Source organism: Colletotrichum acutatum (assembly GCF_030867785.1).
Source record: "Colletotrichum acutatum strain CBS 112980 chromosome Unknown BDZ83scaffold_6, whole genome shotgun sequence".
NCBI lineage: Eukaryota > Fungi > Ascomycota > Sordariomycetes > Glomerellales > Glomerellaceae > Colletotrichum > Colletotrichum acutatum.
This window is the reverse complement of record NW_026849000.1, coordinates 220153-236997: the sequence shown is the minus strand read 5'-3', so window position 1 is coordinate 236997 and position 16845 is coordinate 220153. Positions and strand designations below refer to the sequence as shown.

At 53.8% G+C, this 16845-nt stretch overlaps 6 protein-coding genes across 6 annotated transcripts; 3 read left to right on the top strand and 3 right to left on the bottom strand.

Annotated features, from left to right (window-relative positions):
- The first annotated feature begins 1483 nt into the window (after window positions 1–1483).
- Window positions 1484–2276, top strand: BDZ83DRAFT_373517 (uncharacterized protein). Its single transcript, XM_060502657.1, has one exon. The coding sequence runs from the start codon at window positions 1695–1697 to the stop codon at window positions 2115–2117; it is 423 nt and encodes a 140-aa protein (XP_060370566.1). The 5' UTR covers window positions 1484–1694; the 3' UTR covers window positions 2118–2276.
- Window positions 2277–3096: 820 nt separating this feature from the next.
- On the bottom strand, window positions 3097–3594 carry BDZ83DRAFT_601375 (uncharacterized protein). Its single transcript, XM_060507097.1, has one exon. The coding sequence runs from the start codon at window positions 3560–3562 to the stop codon at window positions 3299–3301; it is 264 nt and encodes an 87-aa protein (XP_060370565.1). The 5' UTR covers window positions 3563–3594; the 3' UTR covers window positions 3097–3298.
- A 3656-nt stretch (window positions 3595–7250) lies between these two features.
- BDZ83DRAFT_747291 (aldehyde dehydrogenase) lies at window positions 7251–8905 on the top strand (the record flags this gene model as incomplete). Its single annotated transcript, XM_060513410.1, has 3 exons — window positions 7251–7312; window positions 7415–7814; window positions 7877–8905. The coding sequence occupies 3 exons, from the start codon at window positions 7251–7253 to the stop codon at window positions 8903–8905; spliced, it is 1491 nt and encodes a 496-aa protein (XP_060370564.1).
- Window positions 8906–9054: 149 nt separating this feature from the next.
- Window positions 9055–10911, bottom strand: BDZ83DRAFT_601369 (cytochrome P-450). The gene has a single exon (XM_060507096.1). It carries the CDS (start codon window positions 10626–10628, stop codon window positions 9270–9272), a length of 1359 nt encoding a protein of 452 aa, XP_060370563.1. The 5' UTR covers window positions 10629–10911; the 3' UTR covers window positions 9055–9269.
- Window positions 10912–11828: 917 nt separating this feature from the next.
- On the bottom strand, window positions 11829–13572 carry BDZ83DRAFT_747289 (cytochrome P450; the record flags this gene model as incomplete). Its single annotated transcript, XM_060513409.1, has 4 exons — window positions 11829–11991; window positions 12060–12825; window positions 12907–13420; window positions 13477–13572. The coding sequence occupies 4 exons, from the start codon at window positions 13570–13572 to the stop codon at window positions 11829–11831; spliced, it is 1539 nt and encodes a 512-aa protein (XP_060370562.1).
- Window positions 13573–14167: 595 nt separating this feature from the next.
- BDZ83DRAFT_787968 (FAD binding domain-containing protein) lies at window positions 14168–16338 on the top strand. Its single transcript, XM_060515673.1, has 5 exons — window positions 14168–14715; window positions 14771–15038; window positions 15100–15491; window positions 15544–15941; window positions 16009–16338. Exons 1-5 carry the CDS (start codon window positions 14581–14583, stop codon window positions 16301–16303), a joined length of 1488 nt encoding a protein of 495 aa, XP_060370561.1. The 5' UTR covers window positions 14168–14580; the 3' UTR covers window positions 16304–16338.
- Window positions 16339–16845: the final 507 nt, after the last annotated feature.

The window sequence follows — 16845 nt, the reverse complement described above, 5'->3', positions numbered from 1 at the left end:
GGGGCCGCGTCCACCTGCACGCCGAATCCAGATGGCCATCCCAACCCCTCAATTTTTCCGTTCTCAAAGACGGGAAGCTCAAAACCTTCTGGGTAGGCTGTTGTCGAATCCTTTTCTGCCTCAGGAATGGGCCAATAGAACCACTCAAACCTCATCCTACCTGGATAGTAAATCACATGCCTTGTCTCTCACCGCATACTCTCTTTTGTTAATGCTCAAATGATACAGTCTGTCACCCAGCAACGGACCTACCTTTTCTTCAGGGACAATCATACTGCTGCCATCCCGCATGACGTCATTCCCCAGATTCACCCCTTAAGTCTGGGGTTCTTGGAGATTGATGACCAGGGGATCAACATGATATGTCACTGGCCCATTCTGCCAATCACGACCGACATGGAAGAGTTCCTTCTCACAGTTTGACAAACTTTCTCAGCAGGATATTCATCATTATGTCAAGCATTCTCCTAAAATTTAAGCGTTCATCAAGAGTATGGACACTCATTCTCTACTCGAAACGTGGTGCACATTACGTGTAAGTCGGTGGTTGTAACATCGAAGAGTCTTACTCCATCTCTCAGTTTGGAGCCTGGAGTTAGGCTCAAATGGCTGTTTGCTTCAATTGAGCAGGTACGAGCCCAAGGGCCATTACCATGCTATGATTGATGCTTCGCCCACTTGGTCGTTCCTTCCTCGCGATGATTGACCAGTCTGGCGTTCTTTCCTCTCAGGCGCGAATCAAGTTCGATCCTCATGCCTTCCGCTTTTGCACCATTTCATTTAATCAGACAAGATACCTACCTTAGTACTCACTCTCGTTGTTTCCCTTGCCACTGACACATCACTTTCTTTCCCTCGTTCGCAAGTGATCAAGATGCCTATCTACCTAACTCAGAATCGGAAAGCACTTCGACATGTCGGCCAAAGATGGTCCTTCGGGCACCAACAAAGAAGACCCGGAAGCAGACAGGAAGCTGCTAGGCAAGCGCAAAGAAGTTCTGCTAGGAAGATTGAGGCGTTACCTGAACCATCCGGACACCAAGCATGATCACATCGACGCTTTACGGGATGCTCTCCTTCCCAATATTTCTTATCTCAGCGACATTGACGCAAGACTTGAACTCGCCAAGTCTTGGTGCCGCAGTTCGCATTCGGCCCATTGCAAGTCTCATAGAATAGACCTGGAATGAGTGGACAAATTGGTATGGGCATCGCTCATGATGGCGCCGATGGAGGCCGTTCGCAAAGTCCAGGATGATTGCAGAGCGTGAGTTGCTCAAAACACTTTGCGAGAGATCAGCGAGCTAACACGGGTGAATACTAGTGTTTCCCAAACCTGGTTCCTTTCGGGCTAAAACTCACGAGCTCCAGCATGTCCTCAACACGTTTAGAAGAAAGGACCACCCGGAAGGCGATATCAAATAGGCTACGGTAAGTTTACACACAGCCCGCAAGCATATTTGTGCAGGTACTGATCTGTATAGTCCGCTTCTCTACTCCGAGACGAGAGCACTTGCGTTGTCACAAAATCTGCCGACCCTAAGACTTGTCTAGTCCTTTCTTTTCCTTCTTCGCAAACTGCCGTTTCGTTGGATTATATCTTGCATAAAGGTTCGGGAGAGATTTTCGGCTTGGAGATTCGCAAGTATCTCGCTGTTCTACAGTCGCCGGCTAGCGTCTTCTCTTTGGCGAACATGATCTCCCTCAACGATACACTCTCGAAGTGGTGGGCGAAGGCGTGGATTGCCTTCGAGCCTATCTCACAAACCGACGGCTCCATTCGACTCCGACTTAGATGGCTCAGAGAACTCATGTTTGATCAGGAAAAGGATCATAGCCTTGGCAAGCCCGAATCAGTCCGATGGCATTATACCGACGTGGTGTACCTCAACATGGATCCCCGCATGGTCTCTCGGGAGAGACTCACCCAGTCTGGAAAACCTCTTCGCATGGTCCACCTTGAAACACGCGAGTACATTGAGGACGGCTACGAGTTCGACATTGCTGCGGCCAAGAAGGAAGATCTCCCAGACTTTGGGCTGCTCAAGGCTGGGTACATCCTTTCAACAGCTATGTCACTGACGGGCGAGGGGCTAGCCGAGGACGATCAGCAGTGAGTTGCAAGTCACAGACATGCGGAGGAGACACGGATGGCAGCCGAAATGGATGTCACATCTATGAACAATACTGCTGGGGGTTGCAAGGGGAGGCTTGCTCGAATAGACGACAGGATAGGGAATTCTGCTATGCCTCACGGCCACAACATTCACTTATACAAACCGAGAGAACGGACTTTGAAGAGCACTTAGTGCGATGACCGTGGAGTTATATACTGATCCACGCAGATGCATCGCAAATTTCAGTTCGAGCTTCAACAGTCAAACCAGTCCGAATACTCGCTGTGGTAGAGGAGGTGCGGTAGAGGAGCATGGCTCGTCACTCAGTACCAAACCCCAGCTTCCGCCAAGCGACCTGGGCTAGCGAGTTGTATTCCATGTCAAGTATTAAAACGATCAGGTTGACTTGCCATTGGCTACAAAGCTGCAAAGCTACGAGGGTTCCAAGACGAGAGGTACATGAGAGCCGGTTGAGTCCTTGGGAGCCAGCATGTCGGTACTCTTGCCTACGGGGGGCGTGTCCAAAGACAACAAACATCCTGTCTTGAACCTGATTCGTCGGGTACACTGCTCTGAAAGGACCCCTTAATCGATATTGTAATCCAAGCTGCTTTGCCTTCGACGGCATGAACCCTTGGCGGGGATAACGCTTCGGCGTCTAGACCTCATCATGCATGGTTATCAAGTAAGGGCGAACGGCCATCACGGTCGTCATCACACAGCCATCGTCAAATGTTCTCGTGAGGTGATAGGCTTTCTGGACAACTCCAGCTGACAGACTCATCAATTGCATGGTCTTCGCTACTGGTAGCAGGCACCGGGTGAGCGGTTCCTGTAGAGGGTTGCCGCAGATGCCCGCAGATGGGGCCGTCCGGCTGCATAATTGACTTACACCACGAGCGAAGGGCTTGGTATGCCAACAGATGTCACATCTACTTCATAAACGTGATGAAAATAAAGCTGCTCCAGATGAACAGTGGTTTATGATATCAAACTAGCATCTCGTTGAACCCAACAACAGCTGACACAATCCGTACGGACAGAGGGAAAAGATGGTGGTCACGGGGTATCTGTCCAAAGGAGCCGCAAAAGTGCGGGGATCCGGGGATCAACCAGATTGTCCAAACACCGCCCGGCGGGCTTGTGGAGGGCGGCTTAGCGTAGGAAGTTGGGACCATCCGCTATTCCACAATCCCCAAATCATCAACAAGAGAAACAGTGAACCAGATCGCACCGCGTCTATTGGACCAAGAAATGGGAAGACAGTGAGTGGCGCCTAGCAACTTGGACCATTGACATTTTGAGCAAGGGTGTGCTCCGTAGTAGCGGCAGCCCCAGAAAATAGAAATCGATGAGAAATCACAACCGACGCTTGTGGGAAATGCAAGTGCGGATCCGCACAGGTGAAGCAAGGCGGCGGGCGGGTTCGCAGCCTCACGGGACATGGGATGGGGTCCATGGACGATGGAGATGGGGGAATTTGAATGTCTCGGCTCTTGGCGTTGACAAGCAGCAAGCTGGGTTTCTCTTTCGGACGCAGGGCCCGGTTCGGGTTCCGCGCGAAGGAATCCCTCTTGAGTGCATACAGAAATGGCAACTGCTGTTCGGAACGGATTTTGGAAGTTTTGATGTTTGTCGGAACTGAGGGTGGAAAGAGTGATTCCGACCAGTTTGGGGGCGAGTGGTTACATAAGAGACTAGGGACTGTAGTTTATGCAGTGTTGGACGAATACAGTTACGTGCAGGGCTGAAGACATGTTATGGGACCTATCTCGTCTCAAGTGTCAGAAGGATTGACATTGCGTAAGTATGTTGATTCATAGCTATTGACACGATACATGCGATTCGCAAAAACTTTGATAGATGGGTTGTTACCTGATCTACCTATTTGCGGTCCCGCGTTCAGCTGGAGTAAACACGATACAGATAGGCCGGGGTATACAGAATAAGAGACAGAGACAACAAGGCAATGAAGAGAGCTCCATGTAGCCGTGCTGTGAAACTGCCATCAGACCGAAGAGACTGAGAAAAGCTCACCCCACAAAATCCCCAGCAGGAAGCACTGTGGCACTGAAGCAAAGCGCTTCGGCCAAGAGGGTTCGTTGCTGTCGAATGATGTCGGGGACAAGGAAGCAGCAAAGGAAGCGCGACAGGGGGATTCGGGTCGGGGGCGCGGCAGGAATTCGATGGAGGGGCAACGAAGAGGAAGGGGGGGGGGGGGGCGTGCATTCGATATCGGGGGATGTCGATATATCACTCTGCAAACGCCGCGAATTCCCATCTCACTGTCCTGAGACCCCTTTGCGGGCTTAGCTAATAAACCTTTATCCACCCTTTGGGTTTCTTTGGTGCGGGGGATCTCTGAGCAAAAGGGTCGTTCGCTGTCATTTGCACCGAGGAGTGAGGCCCGGGGAATAGGCAGTAAAGACACCCCGAGAGAGAGGAGTTTCAAACCTCGAAAACTCGAAAGCTCGTGGCAATTAAGTACCGTAGTCTTCTCCCGAGCCAATGTTTAGTATTTCGAACCCCGTTATCTCGTCCACAACATTTGCTTAACGCCGCACGACGGAGCTACCCTGCCTCCCCCTTGGAGGTGTAGGCGTGGACTTTAGGTGCCGCGGATGATCGAGCCAAGACACCGTGAAAAAAAAACTTGGAGATGTACATGGGTGGTGGGGTCGGGGGTTTAGGTATGCCGTGTCCGCGCCCCAGTATCCAGGCTCCAGAGTGTGCAGAGCCCGGTATGGAGAAGTCCGAAGAAACAGGTAGGTAATCTCAATCTTACCGGTAACCTTCAAGGTGGCAGGTCGGGGGCCCGGGGCCCCAACATTTCACGACCAGCCACCGAGCAGAGACGTAAGGTACGGCGGTACGCTGTAAAGAACGCGTGCGTGTGTCGTCAAGGTGGGAATGAAAAGGTGGGGTGGAGGGGAAATGGGCCAGGCAAAGTTCTGGGGCATCCAACGACGAAGTCGAAGTGTGAGGAACTGTGTTTCGTCCCATACTGCTTATCCCATACTGCGTATGCCGGGCTGGAACGGGACCGTCATTCTGACTCGATTGTCAGGGAATGGTTTTGGGCATCACTGTATGTTGGGGGTGTCGTTCAAGTTGCTGACTGCAGGCAAACCGCTCGGAACGCATCTGAAAACACGCGGCGGCGAACTTCCGCCCATCCATACAGAGCTTACTACGTACGGAGTACAACTGGGAGCAAACAACGCAACGGGCATCCAAGAGTTAACCGTCTGATCATCTCTTGGAGGATGGCTTCATGCCGAAAGAATCCGGGGTTATAGCAATTATACTTTTGATTCGGCATTTCTAAGCGTACTACCTATGGCCACAACACATTGGTCCCGAGCTTGAATTCCGATGTGTTTGATAGCTGCTCAGCTACAGTAGCATAGTTGCACCGTGAGCACGGTAGGTGGCAGGGATCGGCGAGGAGTAGCAGCAGCGCAGAAGGCCGTCTGTTCCCTAGGTGATGCCATTTGTCATAGTATCCTAAGCAGGACCCCTCGGCCAGATTCAATAGCTGTGGGATAATCATAGTAGAGAGAGACAAAAAGAAGATGTTTGGTGTGTGTGATGAAGCGCTTTGAAGCGGGTGTGGCTGCTGCATCCAGACAAGACCAGCAATTTGAAATGTGCTGATTGGTTCGTTGCCCAATGGAAGACGCAACTTGTGATGGAGAAAATGCGGGGTCGACAAACTGCAAGAGAGGGGAAGCGGAGAGGGGTTTGTAGGTAGCTCTGGGGCGTGGCAACCTCTCATATACATCTCAAGAACAAGAGCAAACAAGCATGATACATATTTGCAGTACAGAGGCGAGAAGAGAGAAAACGAAAGCCAGCAACTGACACATGTTCGAGCACAACTCACCTCAAAGCCTTCTGTTGTGTAGTCCAATATCACCACGACAGTTTCGCGATTCTTCTTCCTAACCTGGGGCCCCAGGGAATGGGAACGCGGAACTCAATTCCCACCGAACGGAACCCACAGTGACAACCCCCCCCCCTGGGTGACATTCTGGTAAACTTGGGCCGAGTCAACCAGGCATCACCTAGTGATAATCCTCCTCTAGTCCTAGACCACTCGCTGATTCCTAGTCTATTACTGTGCAGGGCCTGCTGTCAGCCAGCGCAGCACAGCAACGCACCGGTGGATAGCGTATTGCTCGCCCGGTGGAAAGGGGACGAGTAGACTCGCCTTGAGGTGGCCGAGAGGAAAGCAAAGGATAGGAAAGGAAAGGAAAGGAAAGGAAAGCCAGGCGTTGGCCCGAAGCGGCACCCACCTTTCCCCGTTTACCTTAGCTCAAGGCCCCATCTTGCATCCATCCCTTGCAAGTTGCTGCCCCTCCATTTCTCCCCTTCTTCCCTTCTCCCCTCCAACACTAACAAATCGATTACTGTATGGTAGTCCACCCTAGCTTGTCAGTATCTGGTATACTCCCAGTGTTCCCCCGTCCATTGACAGCATGCAGATGCGTGTCTGGCTCCCCAATGTGGAGATCTCAAGTCCAGTCCAGCCCACCGAATGACCGTGTTTGACGTTGCTCCGGTCCATGGGGGGGATTCTCTCACGTTCCCTTTCATCCAATGCCCATCCAATCTGCGGTTCCGGTACCAAGTACGGATAGAACAGGCCTCGGTTTTAGTGCTAGGTTACTATCTTGCAGACACTCCAGACTCCCCTTCCCCTCATCCTTACGCAGTACCCTACTCTGAGTCTGGAGTCTTCCCCTCCATCCGTACACCCTCCTGCCCCCCCCCCCGGGCCCCACTCCTGTTGAGCAAGGTATCGCCTTCGCCTCCTTGACCCTTCACGCTCCGGTCTCCAGGTCTCTCACATTTCGTCCCTCCACTGCCTTTGCGCCGCGCGGTATACCGTATCACTTTCGGACTTCTCTCCCCCAGCTCTGTTCCTCTGCTCTTCTCTGTGCCCCCGGACCCCGCTTTATATACAGTCTGTGATCCCCAGCTTCTTCTCTCCAGTTTCTTCCCTTACTCTCTCACTTCTCACTACTCTCAACTCTCAATACTATCCCAATTCAAACTTTTTCTTCTTTCTTCCGTGATACCAAATACCCCTCCACGTTTCGTACTTGTTTTCCACAAAAATCACACACAATGGGTTTGTCCGTTGAGCTCAAGACCCCGGTGACGGGCGCCTACACCCAACCTACTGGACTGTGCGTATTCTCTACCCCTCAACCCTTATCCCGCCGCCGCTTACCCCGCGAGCAATGGCGACCTCGAAAACACCAAAAGGCTAACATATTGTGATTCTCTAGTTTCATCAACAACGAGTGGGTTGAGGGTGTTGACAAGCAGACTTTCGAGGTCATCAACCCCTCCACCGAGGAGGTCATCACCTCCGTCCACGAGGCCACCGAGAAGGATGTCGACATCGCCGTCGCCGCCGCCCGCAAGGCCTTCGAGGGCGAGTGGAGAAAGGTCCCCCCCAGCCAGCGTGGTTACCTCCTGAACAAGCTCGCCGACATTGCCGAGAAGAACACCGACCTCCTGGCCGCCGTCGAGTCTCTCGACAACGGAAAGTCCATCTCCATGGCCAAGGGCGATGTTGGTGCCGTCGTCGGCTGCTTGAGATACTACGGAGGCTGGGCCGACAAGATCGAGGGCAAGACCATTGACGTTGCCCACGACATGTTCCACTACACCCGCTCCGAGCCTGTAAGTTGCAGTCAATCTCAGTACAGCATGGAACCGCGAGCTAACAAAAACTCTCTCTCCAGATCGGTGTCTGCGCCCAGGTCATCCCCTGGAACTTCCCCCTCCTCATGCTCTCCTGGAAGATCGCCCCCGCCCTGGCGACGGGTAACACCATCGTCATGAAGACCGCCGAGCAAACCCCCCTGTCCGCCCTCGTCTTCGCCCAGTTCATCAAGGAGGCCGGTTTCCCCCCCGGTGTCTTCAACCTCATCAACGGCTTCGGCAAGATCGCCGGCGCCGCCCTCTCCTCCCACATGGACGTTGACAAGATCGCCTTCACCGGCTCCACCCTCGTCGGCCGCCAGATCATGAAGGCCGCCGCCAGCTCCAACCTCAAGAAGGTCACCCTCGAGCTCGGCGGAAAGTCCCCCAACATCGTCTTCAACGACGCCGACATTGAGCAGGCCATCTCCTGGGTCAACTTTGGCATCTACTACAACCACGGCCAGTGCTGCTGCGCCGGCACCCGCATCTTCGTCCAGGAGGGCATCTACGACAAGTTCCTCGCCGCCTTCAAGGCCCGCGCCGAGAAGAACAAGGTCGGCGACCCCTTCCACCCGGAGACCTTCCAGGGCCCCCAGGTCTCCCAGCTGCAGTTCGACCGCATCATGGGCTACATCAAGGCCGGCAAGGACGAGGGCGCCACCGTCGAGACCGGCGGCGAGCGCCACGGCGACAAGGGCTACTTCATCCAGCCCACCATCTTCAGCAACGTCCGCCCGGACATGAAGATCATGCAGGAGGAGATCTTCGGCCCCGTCTGCGCCATCGCCAAGTTCAAGGACGAGGAGGAGGTCATCAAGCTCGGAAACGACACCACCTACGGCCTCGCCGCCGCCGTCCACACCACCGACCTCAACACCGCCATCCGCGTCAGCAACGCCATCAAGGCCGGCACCGTCTGGGTCAACTGCTACAACATGCTCTCCTACCAGGTGCCCTTCGGCGGCTTCAAGGAGTCCGGTATCGGCAGAGAGCTCGGCGAGGCTGCTCTTGCAAACTACACCCAGAACAAGTCCGTCGCGATCCGTCTGGGCGGAGCGTTGTTCTAAGCGGTGGAAGGGCTTGGTTGGAAAGGTAATGAAAACTGGGGCTTATTCCGGCGCAAATGTGTACATGACCTTGATGTAACTTTTCTTTTCTCGTTTCAAATATCACGCTGAATGATACCAATAACCCAAAAACAATCAAACTTCTCTGTCCCATATGAATGTTGTGAATCTGACGAATGGTCCGGCCTCATCCAATGGTGACGGCCGGAACGGAGCGGCTTGAACACGGCAGTAGGATCCACTCCTCCGATGCATCACCGGCCGGCATCCGAGACAATCTCTTCTCTCACCAGCATGCCACGGCGAAGTAAGACAGCTAAGCTGCCTAGCCAATACGGCCAAGCTTGCAATGTCGCCGGATCTTTTACGTCTCAGCAACCTTCAACCGACACAACACCGCCTCATTCCGATCAACCGGACTCCCAGGCCCACAAACCACCGTAAAATTATGCCAATCCCTCGTCCCATCAACATCCAACCCTTCCACAGCCTCATACCTCTGCGCCATCCTCGCAATGACATACCCGGCCTCCGTCAGAGCCAGCTGCTGCCCGATACAAATCCTCGGCCCGCCGTTGAAAGGCACGAAATGCCACGCCGCGCCCGCGGAGCCCCTCTTCTTCTCCCATCTCTCGGGAACAAAGTCATCCGCGTCCTCGCCCCAGAGATCGTGCCGGCGATGAAGCACGTGCGTGCTGAAATTGACTTCCGTTCCCGCGGGCACGAAAATCGGGTCTGTGCCGGAGGGGCCGCCGCCTGTGGGGAGGGTTGTGTCGACGAGGGCGCGGCGGGAGTTGAAGGGGACTACGGAGTGGAGGCGGAGAGTCTCGGAGAGGACTGCTTGGAGGTAGGTGCACTGCTTCAGGGACGCGAAGGTCATTGTCTCTGCAGGATCTGTGGAAGAGGGGTAGGGTCCAAAGTTGGATGTGACCTCTGCCCGGAGCTTGGTGAACACGCGCGGGTTGCGAACGAGGCAGTACCAGACCCAACTCATCAGCGAGGCGGTGGTATCCCGTCCCGCGGCGAGCAACCCCAACACCTGCTCACGAACTTCTTCGTCCCCTCCCCCACCGGCACATCGCTCACGGAGAACAGTTAGGAAATCGTACCGCGCGAGGGATGAACCTCGGGCTTTTGCGCCGTCTGAGGCGGCGATGGCGGCGTCGACGAAGGCGTGGAGCGTCGCTACGCAGGAGCGGAGGTCTTTGTTCCCGTAGAGCCAGTAGAAGCCCCGGAGACGCATGCGCGTGCCGAGCACGGCGAGGAGCTTTTCAAAGGCGTGATTGAAGGCCGTGCCCGGGTGGGAGTTCTCGGCGTGGAGGCGAGCGGAGAGGGTTTGTGTGCTTTGGCCTAGGAAGAGTTCTGTTGCGGAGTCGAGGGTGAGGCATGGGAACAGGGAGGCGAGGCTCACGGGGGCGGACCATGTTCCATCTGCGGCGTTCAGGGCGGTGGTCTCCCTTTCGATACAGAGAAACAGCGTCTGGACATGTGCCTCGAGCAGATCCAGCCTGGACACATTATCGCGGCTGAAGAGAGGCCTCATCATCTCCCTGGCAGAACGCCACGCCGGTCCGTCGGCCGCGAAGATGCTTCGGCCGAGGACGGTCTTGAGGTTCGTGCTGCGGGCGAGGCCCATGCCGAAGTCGCGGAATTGCGTGGCGAGGAGGGCTTGGATGTTGCGCGGGTCGGCTGTGACGAGGTTTGTTGTGCCGAGGAGGGACATGCGGAAGGTGTAGACGCCGCCACCGTTGGTGTTGGTTTTGGTTTTGGTATGGCTGTTGTTGCCGTCACCACTGTGACGGAGGGCCGCGAAGCGCGCGGCGACATGGTCTGGTGTGCGCTGCTCGCGGTCGGCGCGGAGGGAGGCGAGGACGATGTCCAGCCCGAGGGGCCATTCTGAGGGTTCGAGGGGCGCTGGGCGGCAGGAGAGGGCGCGTGCGCGTCTGGCGTGGGAGATGTTGCGGTGGAGGGTGAGGAGGAGGTGGATGAGGAGGAGGAGGAGGAGGATCGGAATGAGGGCGTGGAGCGGGATGTTGTGAAGATGATGGTGGAGTTTGAGACTTGGGAATTGGGTCATTGTGGTGAAGGAGAACGTTTGAGATGCCATGTTGCGTGAGGTTTCCCTTATCTTTGGCGTATGTGAGATTCTTCAATTGAGAGACGTACAATTGATCTCTTACAGGCACGAGGACTTAGAATGCTATCACTATCATCGCCATTACAAAACTTCAGCTTCACGACGGTTGCTAGCCATCTTCATAGGAAGCGTGTAAGAAGACCCCTCCACGTTGAGGGTCTGCGCAGTTATTGGCCAAACGGTCAATATCACTCAACGTCACTGATTTCAATCGACCATTAGCCAACGTGCTCTAGTGCATGCTTGGCATTGGTCCGAAAGCTTGAGCCGTTGAGACGACATTAGAATCCAATAAAAGGGCCCATTGCGAGGTGGGAGAACGTAGACGTCCCTGATCCGAGACAGGGGACTTTGCAGACGCGGACGAACGGGGGATGGCACATGGGTACCCCCTGGATGCGGTCCGCTGACTCGGACGTCAACCATCCTGCTGGTAGGTGGCAGCTTTAGGGGTCGATGCTACCGGGCCGTTGACTCGCTTTTACGGAGACGAGTTCGTCCAATCATTTGTAATGTGCTTGAAAGAGAATTTTGTTGTTGTGGTTACATGATGGGTGCGGGTTCTTTTTGATGTTGGAGTGAAGATTGTTGCAGTAGGCTCAGAACGAATTGCATGGAGATGATTGCTGATAGAGTCACATCAATGATTGTTTGATGATGGAAAGGTAATCACCCTTGAGCACAATGTCTGTATAATCAGAATCTACAATCTACAACAACCTTCTCATGACTCTATAAGTCTAGGCGACTTATCTGGAGCGGCTTTATATATGCTTAAGACAACCTTCAAGCAACTATTCTAGGTCGTAACTTAATCATCAAAGGAACCTTCTCCCACATGATATATGTTCCTTGCTTGCTCCACCAATCTTCAGCAGGATTCTCGAGTTCAAAGTCGAAATTCCAAATCAACTTAGCCATGGTCAGGCTCATCTCTGCGTACGCCATCCTGAGAGACTGTCAGCGTTCACCTCGGTCTTATATCTCTTGGCATCTAATTTTGGGAGGAGGACTCACGCTCTTCCAATACAAATATGTTGTCCATAGGAGAACGGCTGGACTGCCGCCCGGTCATCGCCGGCGAACTCGGAATCGGGACCCAGCTCCAGCCATCTCTCCGGAATGAACTCTTGCGGTCGGCGGAAGTTATGCTCAGAGTGTCCCGCCGCGAACTGGTTCACTGCGACAGCGTAGCCGCCAGGAACCCACCTGCCATCAATGACCTCGCCCTCCCCCGGAACCCATCGGGGCAGGGAGCCGGGCGTGGGAGGGTACAACCGCATGCCCTCGTCAATACACGCGCGAAGGTATCTACAATTCTGCGCAGCAACCATCGTAATCTCCTCCTGCGTGCTAAATTTGCCGCGGATCTCCGCTTGTACCTTTTCAAGCTTCTCCGGGTTATGAAGTAGCAGGTACGTGAGACCAGACATGCCGCCGGCGGTGGTGCCGCTGCCAGCGACAATGAAGGTGCCCGCCAGCATCGTCAGCTCAATGTTGGTGAGCTTATTGCCCGCCTCCGGGTTGTTGAGGATGTAGGACATGAAGTCCTTGCCCGGGGTCGTAGCCTCGATCCGCTGTCGGACTTTGGCCTCCGTCATGGCGATGTGCTTGCGGCGGGACTCGATCACGCGGCGCGGCGCGATCCAGGTGAGGAGGTCGAAGACGCCATATTGTACTGTTAGCTGAATCCAGACGTAGGCTTTGGCGCGCGTGTTGATGAGGCGGAGCCAGAGCTGGTCGGCGTTGTTGAGGCAGTTTTCGGAAGTGCCAAAAGCGAGGTCTGGGTGGACAGGTTGTTAGCTGAGAAACAGACCAATATCCACAAGGGTTCGAACGTATTGTGAATATGAAAGTAACTTACCATTGAGAATATCGAAAGCAAGAAGATTGAACCATGTCGACAGATCTACAGCGCCCTCTTTGCAAACTTTCTTGAGCTGACTCACAAGAGTATCCGTGTAATTCTGAAAGTAGTACTCCTGCTCGCGTAACGCACGCTCCGAAAAGGCCGGGTTGATGGCACGCCGAAGTTTCGCGTGTCCCGCCTGGTCCTCCGTCATCAGCGTCTTTCGGCCCTCCATGGTGGGCGGCGCGATGCCGCGGCCGTCGAGGGCTTTTGGGAACTCGCTGGGCGTGCGCTGTCCGTAAATCTTCTTCCAGGCCGTGGAGCTCGTGTAGGAGAGCTCGTCAGGCGCGATGCGGACGACAGGCCCGTACTGGTCATGGAGCTCGCGGATGCGCCAGGTTATGCGGCCTTTCATGTTGACGTAGTTCCATGGCAGGCGGGAGATGGCCCAGAGCTTGGGGCCTGGGTAGTGTCGGAGCGGGCTGAGGTAGAGGTAGTAGAAGCTTCTGCAGAAGATGTATGTCGCGATCTGGAGAGTTGGTGAGATTTTCAGTTTGAGATAATTTTTTGAAGTACTGAACCTACCAGACACAGAGAGGTGATAGCTGTGTTGACAGCTGGAAGAGCTGGCAACCTGCTCAGTTGAGCTTGAATATGCTCAGGCAAGTTGACTGTGACCATCGTGATGATTGAAACTCCTTGACTTGACCACAGCATCAGCACTTATTCGAGCTAGATTGTCTGCATCGCCGTCGACGTCAAGAAAGCATTCAGAATCTTGACCCCCGAGCTTGACTCTCTCACTCATAGCTATGGTGGAGAGCTGGTCGGTGCACGTTCCGCAGTAACACGAACATGACGAGGCTCTCCGCGTATGACGGGTCCAGGGTCTCATGAGATGAAGTCAGTAGCCAAAGCAAGCCTGCCAATAAGAAAACAACATTATTGCACGTTCTCAAGGACCCGCAAAGAATCATCGTGGGATCCATAGTCGAGGAACGCGATAAGAAGGTCGCTGCGGTTTCCGAGGGCTTGATTCATGCTGAGCGGGCCGCGATGCTAGGGACTCCCTGACTGCCACCTCTAACCCCCTGTAGGTTGGGCCGGGTTGCTCGATGAATGCCGAATTTGTCGTCCAGGAACGGAATTCTTGTATTCAACTAGCTGCAGGAGAAAACCTTATATCCCGAGACATCCTGGAGCCGGCCCCATGAAAGAGCACGAGTCAATGCTTGTTTAGAAAACAAGCTCATTACCCCGGTCTTGGCCGTTGAGTCTAGGACCTCAAAATTCGACGGGCTGGGTTCATGAAGACTTGAGAACCCCACGGGTTTCATATACAGCACGTGGGAATGGTCTGCCAATGAGAGATTCTTCTTCACGAATCTCCCGCTCTGGGATGACAGAAAAATGGCACTCTAACTGCGCCCGTAGTTCGAAATCTGGCATCGCTGTTCCCCTGGACCCTTGGGTTGGCGAGTGGGGATGTTGGGGGCATGGCGGAGTTGACCCGACGGTTCCATTAGGAAAAGGAATCATTGATGATTTACTCGACATGTGATGTGGCCGAAATCGGCTCCCAAGCCGTGCTCAATCAGTCTGATGGACAATTGCTGTAAATTTTGACACGACTCTGTTCACTTGGTAGCTTGACGACGACTACACTTCAGGAATTCAGGCACCAGCAGGATGGCGAGAAGAACGAGTCCCGAGATCACCCTGGAGGAACTCAACCCCAGACTTTCGGCCGGAGCCTGCATTCATCTCACCGAATCCGAAGAATTTGGGAAATCAGACCTGCGATTTACAGACTATGAGCGTCCGGTAAGACCGGGGCAAGCTTCGACTAGAGACTCACGCTGACTGTGGATTGACATAGACGTATCTTGCGGCTGTTGAGCCGGCGTGTGAAGAGGATGTGATTCAGGTCATGAAATATGCCCGAGAAAAAGGCATCCCGTTCGCGCCCCGGTCGGGACATCATGCTGTCACTACGACGATGCGGCACCTAAAAGATGGGATTCTGATTGACATGCGTCCGCTGAGTAAGTTGGAATTTGATGCCAACAAGCAGCAAGTGACCGTCGGTGGAGGCGTCCTAACGGACAACTTTGTCAAGTATCTCGAGTCGATTGGGATGGAAGTCAGTAAGTACTGTTCCGTGGCTGAGTTCTGCATATCCAAGATGGCATGCTGATATCGTGGCAGACGTTGGGTCCTGCCCGACCACGGGTGTCTTAGGAGTAGCATTCGGAGCCGGTCTCGGCCGTCTTCAAGGCAAATACGGCTTCTTACACGATAACATGGTGTCTTGCAAGATGGTTCTCGCCGACGGGAGCGTTGTTCTCGTGTCCGAGGACTCGAACCGCGAATTATTCTGGGCTATTCGCGGAGCTGGGCACAACTTTGGCATTGCGCTCGAGGCTACGTTCCGCGTATATCCCCAGGCAAACGGGGGCATCCACTATACTTGGGACCTGGAGTATACCGTTGAGCAGTCTGATTCTGTCTTTGAGACTCTCAACGACGTTCATGAAGTCATGCCAGCCAATCTGGCCATCTTCGTGCTGTGGGTTCGCCAGAGTGAAGGTGGAAGAAAGGTCAAGAGTCTTCACCCTACCGCGAAAAATCAAGGCTAACATGTCTGCACAGCATCACATACTCGTTAATCTTGTTTGGTCTGGTCCCGAAACCGAGGCAGATCCATGGGTTCAACGATTCAAAGGCCTAAACCCCGTTATCAACAGCGGGAAAGTAACGACAACCTGGGCTGACCTCCCGTGGAAAACATACAAAGGCATGAACAACGTTCTCAGTAAGCCAGAGGTCTGGTCTAAAGCGCCTTACAAGATGATGGGGGCTGCTTGCGTCGAGAAGTTTGACCTCAAGACCACCCGGGCATTCTTTGAGAGTGTCAGATCCATGAACGAAGAATGGGCGGGCAAGGGCTTCTTCGGGGCCATGTTCGAATGCTTGCCCCACCAAAAAGTACGAGAGCTACCCAGCGAAGCGACGGCGTTCCCTTGGCGCTGGGGATCGAATCATTTCTTGTGAGTTGATGCTGAACTGGTGTTTCTGCTTCATCTGATCAAAGAGAGCGCTGACTTTCATAAATAGAATGCTCATGGCGACGCCGTTGAAGCTCGAGTTTAGAGAGAAGTTTGAGGAGCACCTTGACCGGTGGAAGAAGGAGTTCATCACAACATCGGGTTATGGGCGGTTGCAGCAATACGTGAACTACGGCAACACGACATCTTCGATGCGAGACCCCCCAGAAGCTTTGTATGGATATGAACCGTGGAGGCTAGAGAAGTTGCGCGCCTTGAAGCAGCTTTACGATCCCGACAACGTGTTTTGCTGGTACCAGCCTTTGGTGGAGCCCGAGGCTTCAGATGTTGTAAATGCCATCTGACATATTATTACTTTCTCTTAAAAGTCCTATCTGGATCTATCAATCGGAAGAGTTTTGAAGTCTACTGCAGATGTGATACGTGACTTAGATGTGCAGTGAGATAGCTATTTGAGAACGATGTCTGAAGGAAGCCCCGCCATCGGACCCGGGGTAAGTACGTAATCGGCCGAGATTGTTCATTTTCTTTAAACGCCTCGGGGACGGGCCTGGATTACTCCCCGCAATTATTTCGTATAAAATTCGGCCGGCAATACGCGTAACGAATCCATCGTAGCGATGCCGGCGGCAACTCGTCTAGGCAAATCGCCTTTACAAGGACAAACAAAAGAACCCACGTGTTATGAGATGTGTTGCAAAGACTCAGCTATATCAATATGGGTACGTTTGTTCGCCAATCGCTCCAGGGTACAGCTCTGCTAGGATATCCTGAGACCCGAGTCAGCGGCACCGCAAGTGCTCCACAACACAATATCAGATGTGAGACCCAACAATTAGGGACCCATTACAGCTGCTCCCTTGGTGAACGGGGCCGGTTGCTGTTG